General features: G+C 37.6%; 3 protein-coding genes, 1 long non-coding RNA gene and 1 pseudogene across 4 annotated transcripts; 4 read left to right on the top strand and 1 right to left on the bottom strand.

The window, feature by feature from the left end:
- Positions 1–6992: 6992 nt before the first annotated feature.
- LOC139120454 (uncharacterized) lies at positions 6993–9789 on the top strand. The gene is made up of 4 exons (XR_011549100.1): positions 6993–7135; positions 7675–7770; positions 7997–8092; positions 8741–9789. It is a non-coding gene; the product is annotated as an uncharacterized lncRNA (long non-coding RNA).
- A 2866-nt stretch (positions 9790–12655) lies between these two features.
- Positions 12656–13110, top strand: LOC139148385 (histone H4-like; annotated as a pseudogene).
- A 2702-nt stretch (positions 13111–15812) lies between these two features.
- On the bottom strand, positions 15813–16261 carry LOC139148379 (late histone H2A.3, gonadal). The gene has a single exon (XM_070719814.1). It carries the CDS (start codon positions 16205–16207, stop codon positions 15830–15832), a length of 378 nt encoding a protein of 125 aa, XP_070575915.1. The 5' UTR covers positions 16208–16261; the 3' UTR covers positions 15813–15829.
- Positions 16262–16511: 250 nt separating this feature from the next.
- On the top strand, positions 16512–16932 carry LOC139148372 (histone H2B, gonadal-like). Its single transcript, XM_070719801.1, has one exon. It carries the CDS (start codon positions 16545–16547, stop codon positions 16911–16913), a length of 369 nt encoding a protein of 122 aa, XP_070575902.1. The 5' UTR covers positions 16512–16544; the 3' UTR covers positions 16914–16932.
- Positions 16933–19423: 2491 nt separating this feature from the next.
- Positions 19424–19924, top strand: LOC139148366 (histone H4). The gene has a single exon (XM_070719788.1). It carries the CDS (start codon positions 19436–19438, stop codon positions 19745–19747), a length of 312 nt encoding a protein of 103 aa, XP_070575889.1. The 5' UTR covers positions 19424–19435; the 3' UTR covers positions 19748–19924.
- Positions 19925–23919: the final 3995 nt, after the last annotated feature.

Below are 23919 nucleotides of genomic sequence, written 5' to 3'. Positions count from 1 at the left end.
TGTAAAATGTTGCCCTCTCATCTACACTTATTGAAATAACTATCTACATGCACACTACAATCACTCCACTATCCCACGTTTTGAATGTGCAGTCATGGTATCTCATCTACACTTATTGAAATAACTATCCTTATGCACACTACAATCTCTCCACTATCCCATGTTTTGAATGTGTGCAGTCATGGTCTCTCATCTACACTTATTGAAATAGCAATCCACATGCACACTACAATCTCTCCAGTATCTCATATTTTGCATGTGTAATCATGGTCTCTCGTCTACACTTATTGAAATAACTCTCCTTTTCATATACCTAGATTATCCCATGTTAACCGCTACGGAGGAAGCAATCGCTAGAACTAGCAAATAAGTTGCCATTACTATATGCACACAACAATCATTCCACTATCCCATATTTTGCATGTCCGATCATGGTCTTTATCTACACTTATTGAAATAACTATCTACATAATCACTACAATCACTCCACTATCCCATGTTTTGAATGTGCACGCATGGTCTCTTATTTACACTAGCTACATGCATACTACAATCTTTCAACTATCCCGTATTTTGATAGTACAGTCATTATATCTCTCATCTACACTTATTCAAACAACTATCAACATACAAACTACAATCTCTCCAACTATCCGATATTTTGAATTTGCAATCATGGCCTCTCATCTACTCTTATCGAAATATATATCTACATGCACACTACAATCAATCAAACAATCAAATATTTGGAATATGCAGGCTTGGTCTCTCATTTACACTTATTGACATAACTGTCAACATACAAACTACAATCACTCAAACAATCGTGTATATTGGATGTACAGTCATGGTCTCTCATCTACACTTATGACATAACTATATACATGCAGACTACAATCACTCCACTCTCCCATATTTGAATGTGAAGTCATTGTCTCTCATCTACAATTATTGACATAACTGTCCACATACATACTACAATCACTCAAACTATCCTGTATTTTGGATGTACAGTCATGCACAATTCAATCCATCCTATTATCGAATATATTTAAATGTACAGTCATGGTATCTCATCTTCACTTATCGAAATAACTATCTACATGCACACTAAAATCACTCCACTATCCCATATTTGCATGTGCACACATGGTCTCTTATTTATACTTATTGACATTACTTATCTACAGGCATACTACAGTATATCCACTATCCCATATTATGAATGTACAGTCATTGTCTCTCATCTACACTTATTCACACAACTTAACATACACACTACAATCTCTCCAACTATCCGATATTTTGAATTTGCAATCACGATCTCTCATTTAACACGATTGGAACTATTTTGGGAAAATTGGATGAAGGTAATTATTGGGAAAATGTAACGAAATCGAAATTTTTACAGCTGAAATTTTACAAAATGATAGAAAAGAGTAAAATTTGAAATATTGTTCTCATCGAACAAAACAACGAAAACACAATGATTATTGCATACCTTTTTCATCGGATTCATTTTTATGAAAAAATGTTGATTTTTGTGTAAATGTACTGAAGAAACGAGACAAGATGCTTAAATTTCTCTAATTGACGACTTTTGAGTCAGGGCACTTTTGAAATGCCCCTGCCTTTTTCGTGAATTTAAGGCTTCATAAACATTTAATTGAGTCAGGGCACATTTTAAATGACCCTGACTGACTTAACTGTAAATCAATCAAAAGACTTCATTTTGGTCAAGGAAAATTGACAAACTGAGATTATTACTAGTTTTTCAGTAATGAAGAAACTACAGACAAACTCTCATATTTTCATTCAAATATAAATATTGTTCCTATGTTTTGAACAATATTGCATTAGACACTATCATGCACTGATACTTACTTACTCATAACATTTCAACAGCATTGTAAATTTGAATAAAATTTTAAAGGTGGTGAGCAAATCAGGTGTAATATTAGACAAATTTCTAAAATTCTTGAGAAATTGTGCCTATCCAATTATCCCAAATTAGTTCTCATCGTGTTCATCTACACTTATCGAAATATATATCTACATGCAAACTACAATCAATCCAACTATATGATATATGGAATATGCAGGCTTGGTCTCTCATCTACACTTATTGACATAACTATCTACATGCATACTACAATCTCTCCACTATCCCATATTTTGCATGTGCAGTCATGGTCTCTCATCTACACTTGTTGAAACAACTATCTAAATGCACACTACAATCCCTCCACTGTCCCATACTTTGCATGTGCAGTCAAGGTCTCTCATTTACACTTATTGAAATAAATATCCCTATCATAAACCTAGATTATGCCCTGTTAAACGCTATGGAAAAAGCGCCTGCTAGAACGGACAATAATTTGCCGTTTCTATATGCACACAACAATCATTTCACCATCCCATATTTTGAATGTGCAATCATGGTCTTTATCTACACTTATTGAAATAAATATCTATATGCGCAATTCAATCAATCCAACTATCGAATATTTTGAATGTACAGTCATCAGGTGCAGCCATCGGAGTTATTCGTCGTAAAAGTTATTCCAGGAGCAATATTTGAGGGCAGGGGAAATTATAATTTTGCTTGGGGAGGGGACGTATTTTTAGGTAGCAGGGGAGCAAATTTAGTTTTTTTGTCGGGATGGCAGATATCAGTTGATTGTCCAGGGGACAAGGCTTTGCGAAAAACGAGGAGGAGGGGAGTAACGGCCCGCTGCTGTTATCGGACTGCTTTACTAAAGCTCTTAGGGTATATGTGAGGGCGCCAAACAAGGCTGAGCAAAGCAGTCTGGGTAAAACGAACTCCTTCACAGCTGGCCCAGATACTGCGGGTATATTGCCGATATAACGGTTTTACCCTTAGACTGTCTGCACCTGATGAGGGAAGCCAAACTTTAAGGAGGGCAATTCTTGTAGCATGCAAGAGGGGCTGTTCACATGTTTTTGAATTTATTTCCGAATTTTTAATGTTGGCTGAAGTCCACCCTTATTTATTCATAGCAACTGTCTTTGTAAAAGATTTTAGGATATTATGCCCGATCGTTGTGAACCCAAAAACTAATGAAATGATTTTATATTAGATAATACGCAACGGTATAATCATGTAGCAAAATTGAACTGAACGTTTGGCACCAGTTATTTGTCACCTTGTTATCTGATTACACCCCACTGCATCCAGCACAGCACAACCAAACAAAAAAGACCTTCATCGCGGAACAACAAACAGAGATTGATATTAAATTGTCCAGATCCGACAACACGAAAGACAGCCAAACGCCTCCAGAGCAACAACAACAACAACCAGATCTCTGGGTCCCCTTTTATGAAAGGCGAAAACCAAGATACATCAGCACTTGGAACACTAACAATAACTTAGTTTCAAAGGTCAATACACTTAATGCAAGATTAGTCGAACGTGGCTAAAACCAACAGGAAATCTGTTGTCACATCGCCACACGAATTACGCAACTACAAAACCAGCGAACTTCCAGAACTTCAAGCGAACAAACGAAGAAACAAACAACACACTAGTGTACACAAGAAAATATATTTAAGAACACAAGCTAAAAAACAGCAATGTGAGAAAACTGTGAACACATAGAAAAGGACGAAACACTTAAAGGAAATTATTCCCACAACAACTGATCATCGCATACAAAAGAAATCCAACATGAGCGATACACTGATAACGGCCAAAGTCAACGGCATCAAGAACAAGGCAACAAACAAAATACAAAAAACGATACAAACAAATATTCGATCTCTCTGTTAGAAGAACAAGAGATCAACAACATCAACAAAATATAAAAATGAAACAGAGATAAGCTTATACCTATATCTCTTGGCGACTGAGGAAGGAACCGATCCAGTTTAGAAACGTGAGGTCAAAGGGTCACAGCTGTACTACGCCCATGCATGTCTCACCATGGCTTATTTTGAAATTAACAACCTATATTTTAATTTTCACACAAACAACCAAAATACAATATAACCACAAAACACATTTAAGCACATACAGGACGAGATAAGCGATATTATATGAAGCCACTTTCCTTTTATCATGTTGTAGTATGCAAGCGTAGTCTACATGAGGGGCTGTTCTCCTGTTATTGAATTTATTTTCGATTTTTCTGATTGGTTGACTACATGTACAGAGATGTTTGTAGCTTGATTAAAAATTTTCGACACATGGCAGATGGTGTTAAACGGAATCTGCTGATTATCAAAGTGACGCAAATTACGTCGTTCCTCACGTGCCATAGCAACTTGATGCCTGCCATGGTAACTCCATACGTTGAAGTAACTGTGGCAAAATATCAGAATATTGCGATACATCAATCGGAGGTTTTCCGAAAATTCTCGAAGACCAACGAGGTTTGCAGTACATCCGGGATAACCGATCTGCCTACTTTTCCGACGTTTCCGCGCCAACGCGACTTAGCATATCCTGGAGCCTTGTTCCGCGGATGCAGTCAACTCCACACAGTGGCTCGTAGAACAACCCACGTTAAGTGTATCCTTAGAGTGTTACAGAACATTATATTTTTGCCGCTCAAATTATTCTTTTGCCTTGATTTGTACGAACTGCATATCTCCAAAGGAGATTCGGTTTTGGCTTGTGTTGTGTCGTCTGCTACATTTTGTACTTTCACAGTCATGTCACTCGCACCAAAATTGGAAACGAATTTTTACCAAAATTTGTGAATGAAACTAATGTAAAATAAATCAGCATCAGAAAATATATATCATCAGTAATTAAATTGTGTAGTTATTTGTGAACAAAAGTAGAATCAAGATTACAAAAAAAAATCCAACTTAGTACCGTTTACTGTTAATAGCATGCGAGGAACAGGCCCCTGTCAACGTTTCAGGAGCAAAACCAGGGCTTTGTGACATGCGAGTGTTTTTAAATCATATCAGCTATTTTTACTGAAGCGCTTGTTCCGTTGTGAACGATTTGCCCTTTTTGCGGAAGATTGAAAAGAAATGGGTCACTTTGTAGCGCCACTTGATATTATCTTTTTACATGTATTCTGGCGACGCCACGAACGCACCCGTGTACTGTACTGTACAGTACAATGTGCTCTGGGTAAGATGATCATCACGACACTTTATAAATCCTGTAACGAATAACTCTGTTGTACTTCAGGGAATGAAACAAAAAACTGAATTGTCCAAAATGTGGGAAAAAATTAGCCAGATCGTGGTACAAAAAATATTCAGTCAAACACTGCTACATATATGACGAGTGTTCGCCTATGACTTCGCTGCCGAGTTGCCCATTGAATTTTGATGGTAGCATTGGTTACTTTTTGAGGTTTTTATTTTTCGTGTATCCCATTCTATTTCTTCCCTTCTTTTAATAGAATACAGTGAATCACATATCTGTCGACATAATCGACATTTCTGTTTGTGAAACTAATCGTTACTTTGATTCAAAAATGCCCGTGCTTTGTCTCCTTTGAGCGTCAACGCCCCAACCCCAAATTAATATCTAACCTTAAAATGCCGTCAAATTTTTATGACAATTCCAAAATTAATATTTTTCAGTCACTTTTCAGCTGAAACTATCAATTAAGCATTTTCTATATTATATAATATAAGATTTCAAAATCAATTTTTAAGATTTTTAGAGCAATTTCAAGCTTGTAGTCACCAACAGCCGTGGTTGGCCGGCCGGGCTACATAGCGTGTAAATGTAACAGTAAAGCCAGCATTACTATCAATGAACCTCAGGATCGCTTGCTGAAAAGTAAATAAAAAGCTATCGATAATATTAAGGAAAGTTATGCCTCTCCATCTGTCAGTACATATTCCCGGTCCCTCAATGTGGATTAGCCTAACATCTGCCATGGATTTTGAATAAATGATCTATATCTGTCAAGGTTACTTGTAGGTGATGAAGCAACTTCGTGTATTTTTGTTTGGCAGTAATTGGGCCAAGTCAAATAATTACTGTAAAATCTTCAATTTATGTAACTTGCAAGAATGGTCTGAGTGTCTACAGCGATAGGTTCAGGTTTCAAAGTCAACTGTCTGGCGGCAATGCAGCATTCTCTACTATCCAGTTTTGAATGCATTCTTCATTTATTCAGCAGCACAGATAGCCAGTCAGTTTTCATATTGCAAGTAAGACTTACCACTACCGTATAGTCAACACTCAATAGCAAATTACAGTATGGATGTACAATTTCGAATTTACCGAAATTAACATTTTTAAACAACAATCAGGGCCATGCACCAATATATGTTACCTAGAAAAATGTGTTGAATCAATGTCTTAACAGTTTTATTCTGACCCAAACAGGTATTGAAGTTAATGTGCTCAATTTAAGCATTATTTTGCCACATAATTTCAAGTTTTTAATTAATGTGGGAACCAACCCACTTGAAAAGGTGGACACTGTCACTGTTATGTAATCAAGTTCCAGATAACATATCCTGACTTCCTAGGAGATAATAGTAATTTAACTGAGACAATGATATTTCTGACTGTGATGATAGACTGACTAGCATGTTTGACCGGAACACCGAAATATATGAATTTATAGAGTAAATTCTGCCATTACTGAAACTCTGTAAGTTTTACAAAAAATCAGTCCACATTATGGTGCACCCTGCCCCTTCAGTTTGACAAAGGCATGCTCTAATATGGATAAGTGATATCAGTTACTGCAGTGATGTTATCTTATATTTAAGTAAGACACAGTATTAAAGATACATGTAAACAGCTGCTGGACACTGACCTACAGGTCATATAAACTGAAGGTGTTAAAGACGACCCTGAAAATAGACAGGAAAGTATTTTTGCCAGGAACCACCGAACATATACGCATTTGAGAGAGTAAATTATGTCCTTACTTTAACACATATAAACACGTGTATACACATTCAATTATGGTATATAAATTGACGTACAGATACACAGATACATAATAAACGTGTCATTTTAAGGTGTTTCATTAAAGAATCGCTCGAAATTCCACATTTCAGAAGTCCTTGACGAGCCCATTTCTTCACGCCGAGGGTCAAAGGTCATTGTTGACCCGAGGTTAATCTACGACAGAGAGTCGGAGAAAAACACAGTCCTAGATGACGAAACAGTGCAACCAGGGTAAGTTGAAGAGCGCAAGCAAAAGTGATAAACATCCCGTTTTAGAATATTGATAGCAAAATTTCAGCAAAAAGGCTTAAAAGCTTGTCACATTCCTGTGATTGTAAGACCAAAAGCAATAATCTCGCGTTTTTAAATTTATCACAGTCGCTCTATGATAGAGGACCGTAATTTTACTGAGCATTTTAGTCCGCAGAGACAAGACAGGTGTGTTTGTGACAAACCAACATTAAGTTTGCTACTTTATCAGAAAATAATGATGTGATGTCGCTGATTCAATTGTTGATTTAGCATCGCGCGCAATATATTGTGCTGTCGACAGAAATTCGGACATTTGCCTGCCCATTGCCTTTGTTTCTTACCACAAATTATGTTTGGAAACCTTTACGAGTAATTTTCGTCAAACTATTGAATTCAAAGCTTTGTGTTCCAATGCAGTATCTTGAAATTATGAGCCTGGAAAATTCCACCAAAAACAGTTTTAAACAACGAAATATTTTTCTGGTGTTCCATTGATATTTTCATTCTCTCAATTGAAGGTGGCTAAAGAGGAGGAATTGTTACGGATTCCCCTACTATGAAGAACAAGAGACTGAATCTGAAACCTGGGAAAAACCTCTGGTGCTGCCTAAATTGTGAGTTTGTTATGAATACTTTTCTACTAGTGTGTAGCATACAACCATATCTACGAGAGAGAGAGAGAGAGAGAGAGAGAGAGAGAGAGAGAGAGAGAGAGAGAGAGAGAGAGAGAGAGAGAGAGAGATTAATGTGACAAAATCTATAGATAAAACTAACAGATGCTATGTTTGCGAAACGATGCAAGCGTTGAAATTCACGATAGACGTTCTTATCACATTACAGCTGGGAAGAACGTTGTGACGACAATGGCTTTACATACTACATTGATTGTAAAACCGGATTTATCTCCTGGGAAAAACCTGAAATTCTCCCTTCTGGGTAAGTTTAATTCTCAAAATACATTTCAACGATGACATTGAAAACTGTGTATCGTTCGTTAAGTGTTAGTCCAAAGACTACTTTGGCTTCATGCAGCTCTATGATGCCGTGTGTCCGAAAGTATGAGTCTACATTGCCGTTGGCGGCGCTGTTTTGTTAGCGACATCACCTACCAATGCATTGAATCCGCCTCAGAAAAAGTCATATCAAAGTGGACAAAACATTGTAGGAAAGTTCAGGCATTTTGATTAAAAAGCATTTATTACCTCAAAGATATTTCACACCGATAAAATGAACTTTTGCTCCAACTTTCCTCAAGCAAATTTTAAACCGTTGCTTTTCAAAATCAAGAATGAAATTTTGGTGCAAAGTGCAAATTTCGCGTAAGAGAAACAAATCACCTAATATATACCGATATTTGAAATTCAAAATGGCCGCCATCCCTGATTTATCTCTATGGGGAAATACTATTCCCGACTTTCACAAAACTAAGCCTGCAAAAACTTTATTAAAACCATAAGCTTCAAAATTAACCGTCACAAGTGGCAGGCCGGAAGAAAATTTACAAGTTTGAGTGTCCAAATATCTGTCTCCGAGGCGCATTCTGTCTTGATTTGTTTACATTTTGATTTTTTATCTTTTGATCAGGTGGGAGAGACAGACGTCGAGTGATGGACGCTTGTATTATTTACACTACCACACAGACATCTCATCCTGGGACAAACCCAACGTCAATACTTTACAGACTCTACAATCATCAACCAGTTAAATCATTACAGTTTACTTACTTTACAATATAAATGCGACACCTTGAAGGTTAGAAGATCAAATTTCCTTCGACGAAGCAGCAAAAAATAAGCGATCTCTATCTTGCAATGGAATTGTGCTGTTACCATGAACTACGCCCTCTACGACTGACTACCGTCGCGTTTTAAAAGCAGTCGCAACTTATTCGACACCTTGCCGTGTATGGACTGAAGAATCTAATGTGCAGTTAATACGGACTGAAATTTGAAAATTTGTGGTCCGAGCAGGCAGAGCATCTTGGTTTGATCTGTGGTGGCGCTATACTCATCTCTGGCTACAAATACATCTTTATCACGCTTCGAGACTCGGAGTACACCGCACCACGGTTTCTCAACCAACCCCCCCCCCCCCGTAGAGTAACAGTAACCGCTCAGTAAGAAATGGCGTTCAAAGTTTTTATAAAGTGACGCCAAAAACAAATATATATTCACACATAACATTATATATGTGGCCAAATTTACGGATACTGAAATTTTAGCGTTATAGTATTTTTATGTTGAATTGATAAAATGGATATTACAACTACAATAATGACAATTACGAATCCCCCACGGTGACTTACCGCCCTAAACGATACATGAAAATGGTATTCAGAAGGGTTGGGGCATTGATAATGCTATAATCAGACGTACCTTTAAATGGTGAAATTCTTATAATTGAAGCAGGGGATTCATATACATGCATGAGGTCATGACCTTGATAATGAAGGGAGGCACGTCGGCTGGCTATATGAGAACTGAAATATATGTTGACAATTCATGAAAAATGGTACGTTGGGCACGGAACTTTTAGAATTTAAAGGAAGTAGTCGTCGGAACTGCGCATGTGCAACTTTCTTGTTTACAAACAATGTATTTCATGCACTATATATAGATGCATCACGTCAAAATAGCTGCAACATTTAATGTACTTTAAGACCAACATGCTTTAACTTTCATCAGTGGCCAACGTAGCTTGAATACAGAGTTTGTATAGGTCGTAGGGGCCCTAGCAACCTTTGAGCGCCGTTCTGACGACCACCGCCTTTAAGACAATGGGATCTGTACACGGTTACTTTAGGTGAGATACGAAAGGAATATACATTGGAAGTATTTTAACTTAATAGAATTCAGTGTATGACAAAACAGTGCTGAGACTAGTAAACATCATCATCATCATCATCACCATCATCATCATCATCATCATTATCATCATCATCATCATCATCACTTGGAGCAACATTTTCGTCTTTTCTTTTCATGTCTACAAGAAATCTTTTATTTTGCTTTATATTAACTAATGTGTAAATACAATCCTAGAATACAGCTCATTTTATGATGGCATTATGTCAAATTTTAATAAAACTTTAAAATAAAAAGAAGCAGCAAATAATGAATGGTACCAAAAAAAAATCTCAGACGATAATTCTACAACTAAATTTTGAATTTGCTAATTTCTTCTGATTGCTATAGCGTAGTGTATATACGTAAAGATATGGGGGCATGAATATATTTTGCATTAATCACCAGTAACTTAGGGAGTCGTAAGAGTTGGACATTTAGCATGTACAGTCCTTCCAGAATCTCTTTTGGAGTACATCAACTTGATTGTGGCTACTAATTTAAAATGTCAAAATTTCCATGCATTTTGAAGTACTCTACGTCACATCATATCATAGCCGCAAGGCAATCAATGCATTGAACTTACGCATTCCAATGTTTTTAAACTACCAGTTTGATACAGAGGACCTTATTTCTACATTTTACAACCTTTATGTCAAATTTGTTGTGATTATTAATTATTAAATAAAACAAATCCGTCCACATGATTTCCTTAATTTGATTTACTGGGTTTATTATTTTTGTTGTACGATTGTTCATGTTGTGATTGGTTCACCTGTGAGTATGGTGTTGGTTTACAGTGGATGTATGATTGGTTTGGAGAGACTTTCTATTAAAGTTTGAATTGAATCCTAATTTGCTGGGCAAACAGCATAACGCAGGGCCATGAATTCGTATGCGCTTGCCCCCTCACCCCATCGGCATCTACTTTTCCAGGTTACTAATTCCTCCGAACGCACTTTGATGATCTTCTTTGCTGGCCGTAAGATGTAATGACCTCAAATTTCAAAATTAGGGAGCCGTCTCTGGTTAGATTTTCCTGCCGAAGATCTCCAGCTCCTGGACAAATAAAAGTCCTAATATCACGCGTACGTTTGCTCTAATGGGGAATGTTTAAGACGTCCTTGGATATTGGAAATACAAACTTTGTGCACTTGTGAGAGAGAGAGAGAGAGAGAGAGAGAGAGAGAGAGAGAGAGAGAGAGAGAGAGAGAGAGAGAGAGAGAGAGAGAGAGACGCAACAGATGCAGAGAGACAACGACAAAGACAGGGAGAGAAAGAGACAGACAGACAGACGGAGAGATGGTAGAAATTTGCCCGGGGAATTTGCTGTATGTGTTAATAATATTCATTAGGGGCGAAGAGTATCGATGGAACAGTTTAAATTTTGTCATGGGCATCTAATCACTATTTTCATACAATTGTAAAACTTCGGATGTAGCAAATATAGTAACTAACCGCCCATATTTTGACATTGATAAGTATGATTCGTACAGCAATAGTGTGATGTGAAGTAAAGTTGGCTCTCGTTGACAGGTTGTTGCAATGGAATATTACTCCCTGGAATCCGAGCCCAAAATAAAATCAGTAGAATAATTATGTTAATTTCTTACACAATAACTGCCACACCAACGCGCTCGACAAACTTCTCCAGTACCTCCCTGCAACAGGTTAATATTACCATACATTTAGTATACGGTAGGTTAGTCGTATAAGGTGACTGTTCTGATATTAAAATATTGCAACCTTGTGTAGTCATGAATCAACCACAGTGTTGGGTTCGTGTTTGTCTTATTTCACGTAAACACGCCATGGTTCTCTCGAATTTCCTTGAAGCGCTAGTATTGTGCAATACCTTTTACTTCAAAAGGACACAAGGGTTTAGAATTGAGGAGCCTTGAACCGTCAAGATAGGGGAACGTTTAGTCGTATATGCATGTGCCACAATCTTCTATAAACGAAATCACAGCACATTGACATAATTTACAGGAGGAAAATTCAAAGGAAATGTACAAACTTTGTCCACAGATTCATATATGTAAAAATTGTCATTCTTCAATACGAAGTCGGATTTGATTTAATATTAGACAAAGTCACTTGTGGCTTATCACTTGTCCATACATAAACTTTATTCTGTATTTATGTTAACATTCTTGAACATGGAAATAGAATGTATGGAGTAGGTTTGTGTTTTACAAATCTCATAGATGCAAGATTATGATAAGGCGTCCATTCTCGCTTAGATTGTGATCCGGGGGCTAATTTTTGAAAAAAAAGTTCATATCTGGAGAACGTGGATTAGTAATAGGTCCATGGCGTGGACTTATGTTGTCCTTCTCACAAGAAAAAGTTTTCCGTAGTGCAAAACCCTCTCTGTACAATGGAAGTGCTTTTCATTTTCGTAGCACTTCCATGCACAATGGTCTACAATAGATTACCAACTTTTACTTCACACCTTTGCCTGATCAATGTTGCTAATACTATGCATTTTACGGACAAAGGAAACAACGTGAGATCTTTTGTGTCTTAAAGGCGGTAAATATTAATGTACTGTGATTGTTATCTTTATTTAAATGGCGTTTTCTATTGCGTTCACAATTGCCCTATATAAAACTGACGTTGACCATACCAAGTTATCGGAAACTGAACTGCAAGCATGTCTGGTCGTGGCAAAGAGGCAAAGGTCTGGGAAAAGGAGGCGCCAAGCGTCATCGTAAGGTTCTTCGTGATAACATCCAGGGTATCACCAAGCCAGCTATCCGTCGTCTGGCCCGCCGTGGTGGTGTCAAGCGTATCTCTGGTCTGATCTACGAAGAAACCCGTGGTGTACTCAAGGTCTTCTTGGAGAACGTCATCCGTGATGCCGTCACCTACACCGAGCACGCCAAGAGAAAGACCGTCACCGCTATGGATGTGGTCTACGCTCTGAAACGCCAGGGCCGTACTCTGTACGGCTTCGGCGGTTAGATTACCAACTTCAAAACCCATACCAAACGGCCCTTTTCAGGGCCACCACATTTTCCAAAAGAGAACTACCGTTCACACTTCCAAATTTTTTGCAATCCTTTAAAAGATGGGTATTGTCAATATGCATATTGGTTGGAATGTACATCAACAGGGGCAAAGGTCATACTCACAACTACAGACAAATTATTTGTTTGTGCTACAACCTACATGACAGTAAAGTGTAGGAGTCTACTAGCCGTGTATAGATATATGACTTATATGATATGGTACAGGCACATGTAAGTGTGTTAACGGTAAAATGTTTTTCCTTCAAAATTTGTTGGGTGAGGGCTGTTTTCAAATTTGACAACGTTTGTTCCAACATGCTCAATGAACTGAATCTTGATCAAAATATACAACATTCCAGAAGGACAACTGATGAAAAGAACCACTTTCTAGTCATGCCAGATATTAAAATTACATTTGCATGAATGTAGATCGAGAAGGTAGATTTGGAAAAGTTACGCATGTCACATAAAATCATAGAGCATACACACGCTGTAGGTACTTTTCACATCTGCATCCCAGTCAACGTTGTTCTAACATACTGTAACATTCAACAAAGATTAGAAGATAGTTCTTGGAACGCAAGGTGTATATAATGTGTGTGCTATATCAATGGTGTGGTCATGTTTCTATAATTCTGCCTTCTTTATTTTTATCCATTTTCTAAAATTTCAACGTTTCCCTACAAAGTAACGTCTTCGAACAGTGTAATTCCCGCGTTTTTTCCCACTCGATTTGGATACGAGATATGGCGCTGGATCTACAAGATGGTGCAACTCGTTCACACAGTCAAAATTCACCCAGTGACAAATACTTCTCAAGTACGAAATCTGCATGCTACCTCCATGTTCCCATTGTATCGTAACCATTATCACAATAATTCATTAAATGGCGTGGGTCTGAAACAAAAGATGTAGCATTCCTCGCAGGGGCATTTGATAATATAGAAATAACGGACGACGCGTTGACCATTAACGTTTATTTATGGGCAAGGGCGAGAGGAAAGCCAAAAATTAATGGGCGAGGCTTGCCGAGCCCGTTAATTTGGCTTTCCTCTCGCCCGCGCCCATAAATAAACTTTAATGGTCAGCGCGGAGTCTGTTATTTCCATTATATTATCAAAGAACCCCGAAAAACGGTCAAAATTTACGAAAATTTCCCGTGCGAATGACAACGGGGCCCAAGAACCTGACAGTGAGTAGTGCGCGCGCTGCCAAAATTTTGCAAATCCAGATATTTCTTTGAAAACAGCGTCTAAACTTGGGCGACAGATGCTTCATTTTATGTTGTGGTTGATTATGATGAATTTTGTACAAATCACAATTTTCATTTTAGCTGTAAAGTTTCTATGTTTACGATATTATTCATATTCACGGGCACGAAAACAAACCATTACTGTGTATTTGTGGGCAGTCACGTGGTTCAGCTCGACCAATCAAAACACGATGGACAGGGCATGGTAATATAATCACACTTTTGTTTCTTTTCAATGTCAAGACAATGTCTCGTTATTTTGTTTTGTATCGCGTCGGTGTCAAGTATATGCACAATACTGTAAATAGATTGACTCATTCTTAGCCACGGTCAGTCACTCTGTCATTGAGGGATATTTTTATGTATCAGCAGCTGGGCAATGAGGCCTAGTCATGGTTCTGCATTCGTTAAACAAGTTCTAGGTCTACATTATCAATCATTTGTTCCTTGTTTTAGGCGAATTATGAGAATACTGATTAGCCAACTCCCAAAGCGTTTAGCGTGGGAGCGACGAGTCCGAGAAACAATTCAATCATCCTTTCCGGCCTGCCTGTAAAACAACACTCTTTGATAGTTCACTTCTGGTTGTACACATCTATGAAGCGTTTAAATGCTACTCTCTGTCTGTCTGTCTGTCTGTCTGTCTGTCTCTCTCTCTCTCTCTCTCTCTCTCTCTCTCTATATATATATACATAATTTTGGCATCGACTTGAAAAATGCAAACGGTTATATCAGACCACTTTTCATGAAACAGGAACAATGCATTCTGAAACAGTCCGGTATCGCACTTTCGTGTTTTCTGATATTTCTATAGGCAGATAAACTAACTCTGAATTATATTGATACAAACACATATTTTTTCTGGCGAAAGCTCTGACACACTGTCAATGATTGATTAAGAACAATGTGCAGACTTAGCCTATATTTGGATTCTGTCACTGAAAACATTTATACCCTTTGTATTTGATGATGACATTGATGATTCTGAAACTGGAATAAGAAGACATCAAATTCACCTTTATAATAAAATATCACTGAACTTATTTATTACGAATGTCAACATCCACTTTCAAATTCTCAAAAAACTATGGAAATGTGTAAAGTAGCAAGATCCCATAAATTGGTTCACCTTATAAGGTTCTGCAACTTTCCACTTTTCGATATTTATATTTTTCGTTCAAGAGATATACTATGTTTTTTCCTAAGACTATCGGTAACACACACACACACGTATGTATGTAGTATGTATGTATGTATGTATGTATGTATGTATGTATGTATGTATGTATGTATGTATGTATGTATGTATGTATGTATATATATATATATATATATATATATATATATATATATATACATATATATATATACATATATATATATATATATATATATATATATATATATATATATATATATATATATATATATACATACACACACACACACATATATGTGTGTGTGAGCTTATTATTTTGTAAAAATGTATTACGGTAGTTCTCTTTTTCAAGGATGTGGTGGCCCTGAAAAGGGCCGTTTGATATGTGTATGCTAGGCATACGATTTACTTGGATTTGGCTTGGGTCTTCTTGGGCAAGAGTACTGCCTGGATGTTTGGCAATACACCACCCTGGGCGATGGTGACACCACCGAGAAGTTTGTTCAATTCTTCGTCATTACGGACAGCCAACTGCAAGTGACGGGGGATGATTCTTGTCTTCTTGTTGTCACGGGCAGCGTTGCCAGCCAATTCGAGGATTTCAGCAGCCAGGTACTCGAGCACTGCAGCCAAGTAGACTGGAGCACCAGCACCGACACGTTTGGCGTAGTTGCCCTTGCGCAAGAAACGGTGAACGCGACCGACGGGGAACTGCAGACCAGCACGGCTGGATCGGCTCTTGGCCTTACCCTTTGCTTTGCCTCCTTTACCACGTCCAGACATTTTGTTTATTGCTTGAGTTTAGATTCAACTGACATTACTTGGCGCCTTCCAGAGCAGTATTTATGCAGACCGAAAAGATCCTTATGGGCATTAATCTGGACCAATCAAATGTAATTGTCGACTGCAATGACCAATGATCGAACTGTAACATTGACAAGGTCATAATAGGTTACACATATAGTTGTAAGTGTGTACTTAAGTGGGTTAGTGTTTCCTATCCCGTTCGCAGCTACCTTCCCGCTTAAGACCGACGATCCCTTATTTGCATACAAATAATTATAAATTGATGTACTTCCCGGTATCTGGCATTCCGAACTCCATATCAGCGTCGTTCATAATGCCTCCCAAAACAAGTGGTAAAGCTGCCAAGAAGGCCGGCAAGTCCAAAGCTGCACGTACTGGAGATAAGAAGAGAAAGAGACGAAGGAAGGAAAGCTATGGTATCTACATCTACAAGGTCTTGAAACAGGTCCACCCCGATACTGGTGTCTCCTCCAAAGCCATGTCAATCATGAACAGCTTTGTCAACGACATCTTCGAGCGTATCGCCGCCGAAGCTTCCCGCTTGGCCCACTACAACAAGCGTTCCACCATCACCAGCAGAGAGATCCAGACCGCTGTCCGTCTCTTGCTGCCCGGTGAGCTTGCCAAGCACGCCGTCAGTGAGGGCACCAAAGCCGTCACCAAATACACAAGCTCCAAGTAAATAGTATGCCTAGCATACACAAACCAAACGGCCCTTTTCAGGGCCACCACATCCTCAAAAAAGAGAACTACCGTATACTTTTTTATATCACTAATATAGTTTCTCTAAATAATATATATGAATATCAGTGGCGTCACTAGTAATATTAGTTACCTTCGGTAAAATATAGGCACTATCAATATAGATAGAATCTGCTGGCGTTTGTTTATTCATGGTTTATTCTTTTATTATAGAATACATCAACATACAAATATCCCTTCCCAAAAAGTTATGCATTACATTTTAAACTACTCGTCTGTCTGAAGATATGATCAATACACATTAACTGTTCGTGCTAAAATCAGTAAAGTTTGGCCGTAAGATAAGGTTAAACCTTTATTGGACCTCGACGTTAATGAACACACTTCACCGTGACTGAGGGAGCGAAGCTATAGCACCTCACAGGCAACACGCGGGCACAAGCTCAAGAAAATGCCACTTTTTAGTTTTTTCCGGCCTCAAAAACGCAGAGAGACTGCCAAGCGGTCAGTGCGAAGCTACTGCCGATCGAACTCTGTGGTTATTTTTAAATTCTAACGCGACTGGAAGACGATTTTTCAGGAAATTCGAGCGTTGGTGGTGGGGAATCAATGCCGTTGGCGATTCGAACCGACCATCAATCAAACGCTTGTATAAACTGTTTGCAGGAGTAGCAAAAGGCGCCAAAAGGTTGAGATCAGTTTGTGTTATAGAAATCAAATATCGTACTGGCCAAGTGTTTGACTGGGAGGAGAACTCCACTAATGCGAGAATCTGGATTGAAAATTGCGGCTTTAATTTCTCACACACAGCTTTCCGCACTCCATCATGCATCATTATGAACCACTTTACACTTTGTTAAGAATTTGTGGATCCCTTAGATATATGAATTACCTTGTCTCCACGATTATATTTCATAGAAACGTAGTTTAGATCTTATAGAAAATACTCAGCGTTACTTGGAACACAATTCTAGTCACAGAAGCAGTAACAGTGACATTATCAAGGTATGCGTCAAAGGCATATTCAACTTGAGATTGGTGTATTATAGTGTAATCCCTCACTGCATTAATTTTGCCTTCGGCGATTTTTGGCCTTCGGAGATCTTTAGCCTAGAAGACCAGACATCTCCGAAGCCAAAATACTGCGGGGAGGGATAACACTGGGTGTATTAGTAATTGCATTGATATCATTTCTATAGATGTGTACATAGTCAGAAAGTATATTTACTTAAAGGGCCATTATTTGTAACTTTTGACCATTTTTTACCTCGGAAAATTCCATGTTGGAGGCTCATATTTGTTGCAAAATGTTGTTTACTAAGAAACAAACATGATTAGTGATGTTATAGCCACACAAAACTGCTAATTTTTGTTCAAACGTGTTGCCCTTCCGAGCTCGTTTGTTGACGTCTGGCATGCTCAGCGTGCTGGGGAGAACGCAGATATGGTGACGCCGCGATCACGCGAGATGTACAAGTTCACGTTTATTGCGGGATCAAAACAACATTGCGTCGTGGATTGCCAGACATCTGGCTACGCAAGGTGCTCGGACAATGGACTACGACGTAAGTACCGGGCATAAGTAATGAATATTTATTTTGAAATTGCTGTAAATGGCTCGCTCAGGTGCAGAAGAATGCCTACGTTGCAATCCGCGTGTCAACAGAGTTTGTATTTCTGTCCGGACAAAAATTGAAATTTTCGTTGTAAAATCACATGTTACTTAGTTGTAGGGCACGTAATGTTTCCGAATAATATGCGATTCTCTGTTATTTGACAGGCTATTCAACATGAGCCAGTGATCATTTCAATCAAAACTAACGGAAAAATCGCCAGAAGATACAGCTAATGGAACTTTAAAATGAAACTAAATGGAGTTCATGCGTATAAATATTGAATATTAAGCGGACGTACACTTTTGCATATCGGTATTGTCATCTGTGCATCTAATCCAGACCGATGGTCAAAACATGAAACAAAATAGACGATGAATAAAAATAAATGTAAGACTGTTCGTATATATGTCTGATTGTTTCTTAATGTATTGTGCATAATACCTCTTTTTAATATATAGCCATTGTATAGACATTGCTACTCGCGTGATAAAACTGCCGTCTTCATCAGCATTGTTAAACTTTCATTTTTTTTAAAATTACGCTACTGTTGTAATTTATCGATTCCAAATTTTTCTGGTTCGCAAATACGAGATACTAAGCTAGATTGGGGGGGACCCGAAAAAACAAGGCATAGCGACAAGTACATGGGCCACACTACAGCTGGCTCACCAGATCTTACTTTACGCCTTTGATTGGAAAATGATAATAATGATATGTATTTATGGACCAATGGAACAAAATGAGATCTTTGTCTCCGAAAAGGGGAAATATTGACTAAATTGATTATTATTTAAATTTTAAACAATGTTTTGTATTGCGTTCACAACTGCTTTATATGTAAGTATTGACAGCTGTCATCTTGCTATCTGCACATTGAACTGCAAACATGTCTGGTCGTGGTAAAGGAGGCAAAGGTCTGGGAAAAGGAGGCGCCAAGCGTCATCGTAAGGTTCTGCGTGATAACATCCAAGGTATCACCAAGCCAGCTATCCGTCGTCTGGCCCGTCGTGGTGGTGTCAAGCGTATCTCTGGTCTCATCTACGAAGAAACCCGAGGTGTACTCAAGGTCTTCTTGGAGAACGTCATCCGTGATGCCGTCACCTACACCGAGCACGCCAAGAGAAAGACCGTCACCGCCATGGATGTGGTCTACGCTCTGAAACGCCAGGGCCGTACTCTGTACGGTTTCGGCGGTTAGATTACCAACCACAAAACCCCATACCAAACGGCCCTTTTCAGGGCCACCACATTTTCCAAAAAGAGAACTACCGTAACACACTCATATGGTCCACACTCACAGTAGACGTTCACTGGCAAGAATCTCTCTCTAATTATTTGATAGTGTACCTCACGACCTTCAGCCAAAGCGGTTACCATACCAAAACAACGGACAGGTTCTTGACAAAAGTTAGCAAATAACCATAAAAAAGTGGTTTATATTGGTTCGTACGCTCCTGGAAAGTCCTGGAAAGTCCTGGAATTTAAAACCACTCCTGGAAAGTCCTGGAAACTCCTGGAAAATCAAAATTTACTCCTGGAAACTCCTGGAAAATCGCTAGTTACGATCGCACACGGTCGAGAACGGCCAGATCGTAAAGGCGAATGTCAAACAGTATAATTGTCGAACGTCAAAATCGTAAAATGCGAAAAGTTGTTTTGCGACAGGTGGGGAGCCCTCCTGAGACAAAATTTGGAAAGCGTAGTAGTGTTTCTTATAATGTCGTAAAGGGGTACTCTTGCACTAGCGTGGGCGAGACCATGTTGTGTATTCTATTATCCATGGTTTTGCACGCACGTACAGTGACATCGAAGTAGGCATGAGTTGCTTGTGGAGGGACCGTGTTGAAATTTTAAGTTTGTTCGGGTCATCAGTCACAGTAATGCCTCCTGGAAGGTGTTTATTCAGCGATCATTGGTTGAAACAGCCCGAGTACAAAGGATGGCTGGAGCGGGCACAAGATAAATTCGCGGCAAGATGCAAACTTTGTGAAAAGACTTTCGTTGTATCGAAAAGCCTAGCCCTGCGTATGATGCTCCGTGTTCCCGTGGCTCGCCATTCGGTACCTTCATGCGAGATATCGCCGGCCTGTGTTGAGTTAGGTGCGGAATTGTGTCTTTTCCTGAAAGCCATTTCTAAACTACGTGTATTCCCTATGGGAGCTAAACTAGCTAAAAACGATAAACACGGCAAAAAAACGATAATTATCACTTTCTAAATAGCGCTCAAAGTTTAGAAATTAGCTGTAGTTTAGAAAGTTTAGAAAGTCAGGCCTTAGGTTGAAATTTTTTTTCCAAGGATATATCGGATAAAAACGATAATTATCACTTTCTAAATAGCGCTCAAAGTTTAGAAATTAGCTGTAGTTTAGAAAGTTTAGAAAGTCAGGCCTTAGGTTGAAATTTTTTTCCAAGGATATATCGGATAAAAACGATAATTATCACTTTCTAAATAGCGCTCAAAGTTTAGAAATTAGCTGTAGTTTAGAAAGTTTAGAAAGTCGGGCAGTAGGTTGAAATTTTTTTTCCAAGGATATATCGGATAAAAACGATAATTATCACTTTCTAAATAGCGTTCTAAGTTTAGAAAATAGCTGAAGTTTAGAAAGTCGGGCCTTAGGTTGAAATTTTTTTCCAAGGATATATCGGATAAAAACGATAATTATCACTTTCTAAATAGCGTTCTAAGTTTAGAAATTAGCTGAAGTTTAGAAAGTCGGGCCTTAGGTTGAAATTTTTTTCCAAGGATATATCGGATAAAAACGATAATTATCACTTTCTAAATAGCGTTCTAAGTTTAGAAATTAGCTGAAGTTTAGAAAGTCGGGCCTTAGGTTGAAAATTTTTTCCAAGGATATATCGGATAAAAACGATAATTATCACTTTCTAAATAGCGCTCAAAGTTTAGAAATTAGCTGTAGTTTAGAAAGTTTAGAAAGTCGGGCCCCAGGTTAAAAAAATTTTTCCAAGGATATATCGGATAAAAACGATAATTATCACTTTCTAAATAGCGTTCTAAGTTTAGAAATTAGCTGAAGTTTAGAAATTCGGGCCTAAGGTTTAAAATTTTTTCCAAGGATATATCGGATAAAAACGATAATTATCACTTTCTAAATAGCGTTCTAAGTTTAGAAATTAGCTGAAGTTTAGAAAGTCGGGCCTTAGGTTGAAATTTTTTTTCCAAGGATATATCGGATAAAAACGATAATTATCACTTTCTAAATAGCGTTCTAAGTTTAGAAATTAGCTGAAGTTTAGAAAGTCGGGCCTTAGGTTGAAAATTTTTTCCAAGGATATATCGGATAAAAACGATAATTATCACTTTCTAAATAGCGCTCAAAGTTTAGAAATTAGCTGTAGTTTAGAAAGTTTAGAAAGTCGGGCCTCAGGTTAAAAATTTTTTTCCAAGGATATATCGGATAAAAACGATAATTATCACTTTCTAAATAGCGTTCTAAGTTTAGAAAATAGCTGTAGTTTAGAAAGTCGGGCTTGGAGTGGAAAAAGTTTCCCAAGGATATATCGGATAAAAACGATAATTATCACTTTCTAAATAGCGTTCTAAGTTTAGAAATTAGCTGTAGTTTAGAAAGTCGGGCTTGGAGTGGAAAAAGTTTCCCAAGGATATATCGGATAAAAACGATAATTATCACTTTCTAAATAGCGCTCAAAGTTTAGAAATTAGCTGTAGTTTAGAAAGTTTAGAAAGTCGGGCCTTAGGTTGAAATTTTTTTTCCAAGGATATATAGGATAAAAACGATAATTATCACTTTCTAAATAGCGTTCTAAGTTTAGAAAATAGCTGAAGTTTAGAAAGTCGGGTCTTAGGTTGAAAAGTTTTTCCAAGGATATATCGGATAAAAACGATAATTATCACTTTCTAAATAGCGTTCTAAGTTTAGAAAATAGCTGTAGTTTAGAAAGTCGGGCTTGGAGTGGAAAAAGTTTCCCAAGGATATATCGGATAAAAACGATAATTATCACTTTCTAAATAGCGTTCTAAGTTTAGAAATTAGCTGAAGTTTAGAAAGTCGGGCCTTAGGTTGAAAATTTTTTTCCAAGGATATATCGGATAAAAACGATAATTATCACTTTCTAAATAGCGTTCTAAGTTTAGATATTAGCTGAAGTTTAGAAAGTCGGGCCTTAGGTTGAAATTTTTTTCCAGGATATATCGGATAAAAACGATAATTATCACTTTCTAAATAGCGTTCTAAGTTTAGAAATTAGCTGTAGTTTAGAAAGTCGGGCTTGGAGTGGAAAAAGTTTTCCAAGGATATATCGGATAAAAACGATAATTATCACTTTCTAAATAGCGTTCTAAGTTTAGAAATTAGCTGAAGTTTAGAAAGTCGGGCCTTAGGTTGAAAATTTTTTCCAAGGATATATCGGATAAAAACGATAATTATCACTTTCTAAATAGCGCTCAAAGTTTAGAAATTAGCTGTAGTTTAGAAAGTTTAGAAAGTCGGGCCCCAGGTTAAAATTTTTTCCAAGGATATATCGGATAAAAACGATAATTATCACTTTCTAAATAGCGTTCTAAGTTTAGAAATTAGCTGAAGTTTAGAAAGTCGGGCCTTAGGTTGAAAATTTTTTTCCAAGGATATGTCGGATAAAAACGATAATTATCACTTTCTAAATAGCGTTCTAAGTTTAGAAATTAGCTGAAGTTTAGAAAGTCGGGCCTTAGGTTGAAATTTTTTTCCAGGATATATCGGATAAAAACGATAATTATCACTTTCTAAATAGCGTTCTAAGTTTAGAAATTAGCTGTAGTTTAGAAAGTCGGGCTTGGAGTGGAAAATTTTTTCCAAGGATATATCGGATAAAAACGATAATTATCACTTTCTAAATAGCGTTCTAAGTTTAGAAATTAGCTGAAGTTTAGAAAGTCGGGCCTTAGGTTGAAAATTTTTTCCAAGGATATATCGGATAAAAACGATAATTATCACTTTCTAAATAGCGCTCAAAGTTTAGAAATTAGCTGTAGTTTAGAAAGTTTAGAAAGTCGGGCCCCAGGTTAAAAAATTTTTTCCAAGGATATATCGGATAAAAACGATAATTATCACTTTCTAAATAGCGTTCTAAGTTTAGAAATTAGCTGAAGTTTAGAAAGTCGGGCCTTAGGTTGGAAATTTTTTTCCAAGGATATATCGGATAAAAACGATAATTATCACTTTCTAAATAGCGTTCTAAGTTTAGAAATTAGCTGAAGTTTAGAAAGTCGGGCCTTAGGTTGAAATTTTTTTCCAAGGATATATCGGATAAAAACGATAATTATCACTTTCTAAATAGCGTTCTAAGTTTAGAAATTAGCTGAAGTTTAGAAAGTCGGGCCTTAGGTTGAAATTTTTTTCCAAGGATATATCG

Source organism: Ptychodera flava, chromosome 2, assembly GCF_041260155.1.
Source record: "Ptychodera flava strain L36383 chromosome 2, AS_Pfla_20210202, whole genome shotgun sequence".
NCBI classification, from domain to species: Eukaryota; Metazoa; Hemichordata; class Enteropneusta; family Ptychoderidae; genus Ptychodera; species Ptychodera flava.
Note: the sequence above shows the minus strand (reverse complement) of the source record. Positions and strands in the feature narration are given on the sequence as shown.

Excerpts from the sequence above, each read along its gene's own strand:
- LOC139148379 (XM_070719814.1), bottom strand. The coding sequence starts at position 16,207 with ATGTCTGGACGTGGTAAAGGAGGCAAAGCAAAGGGTAAGGCCAAGAGC.
- LOC139148372 (XM_070719801.1), top strand. The coding sequence starts at position 16,545 with ATGCCTCCCAAAACAAGTGGTAAAGCTGCCAAGAAGGCCGGCAAGTCC.
- LOC139148366 (XM_070719788.1), top strand. The coding sequence starts at position 19,436 with ATGTCTGGTCGTGGTAAAGGAGGCAAAGGTCTGGGAAAAGGAGGCGCC.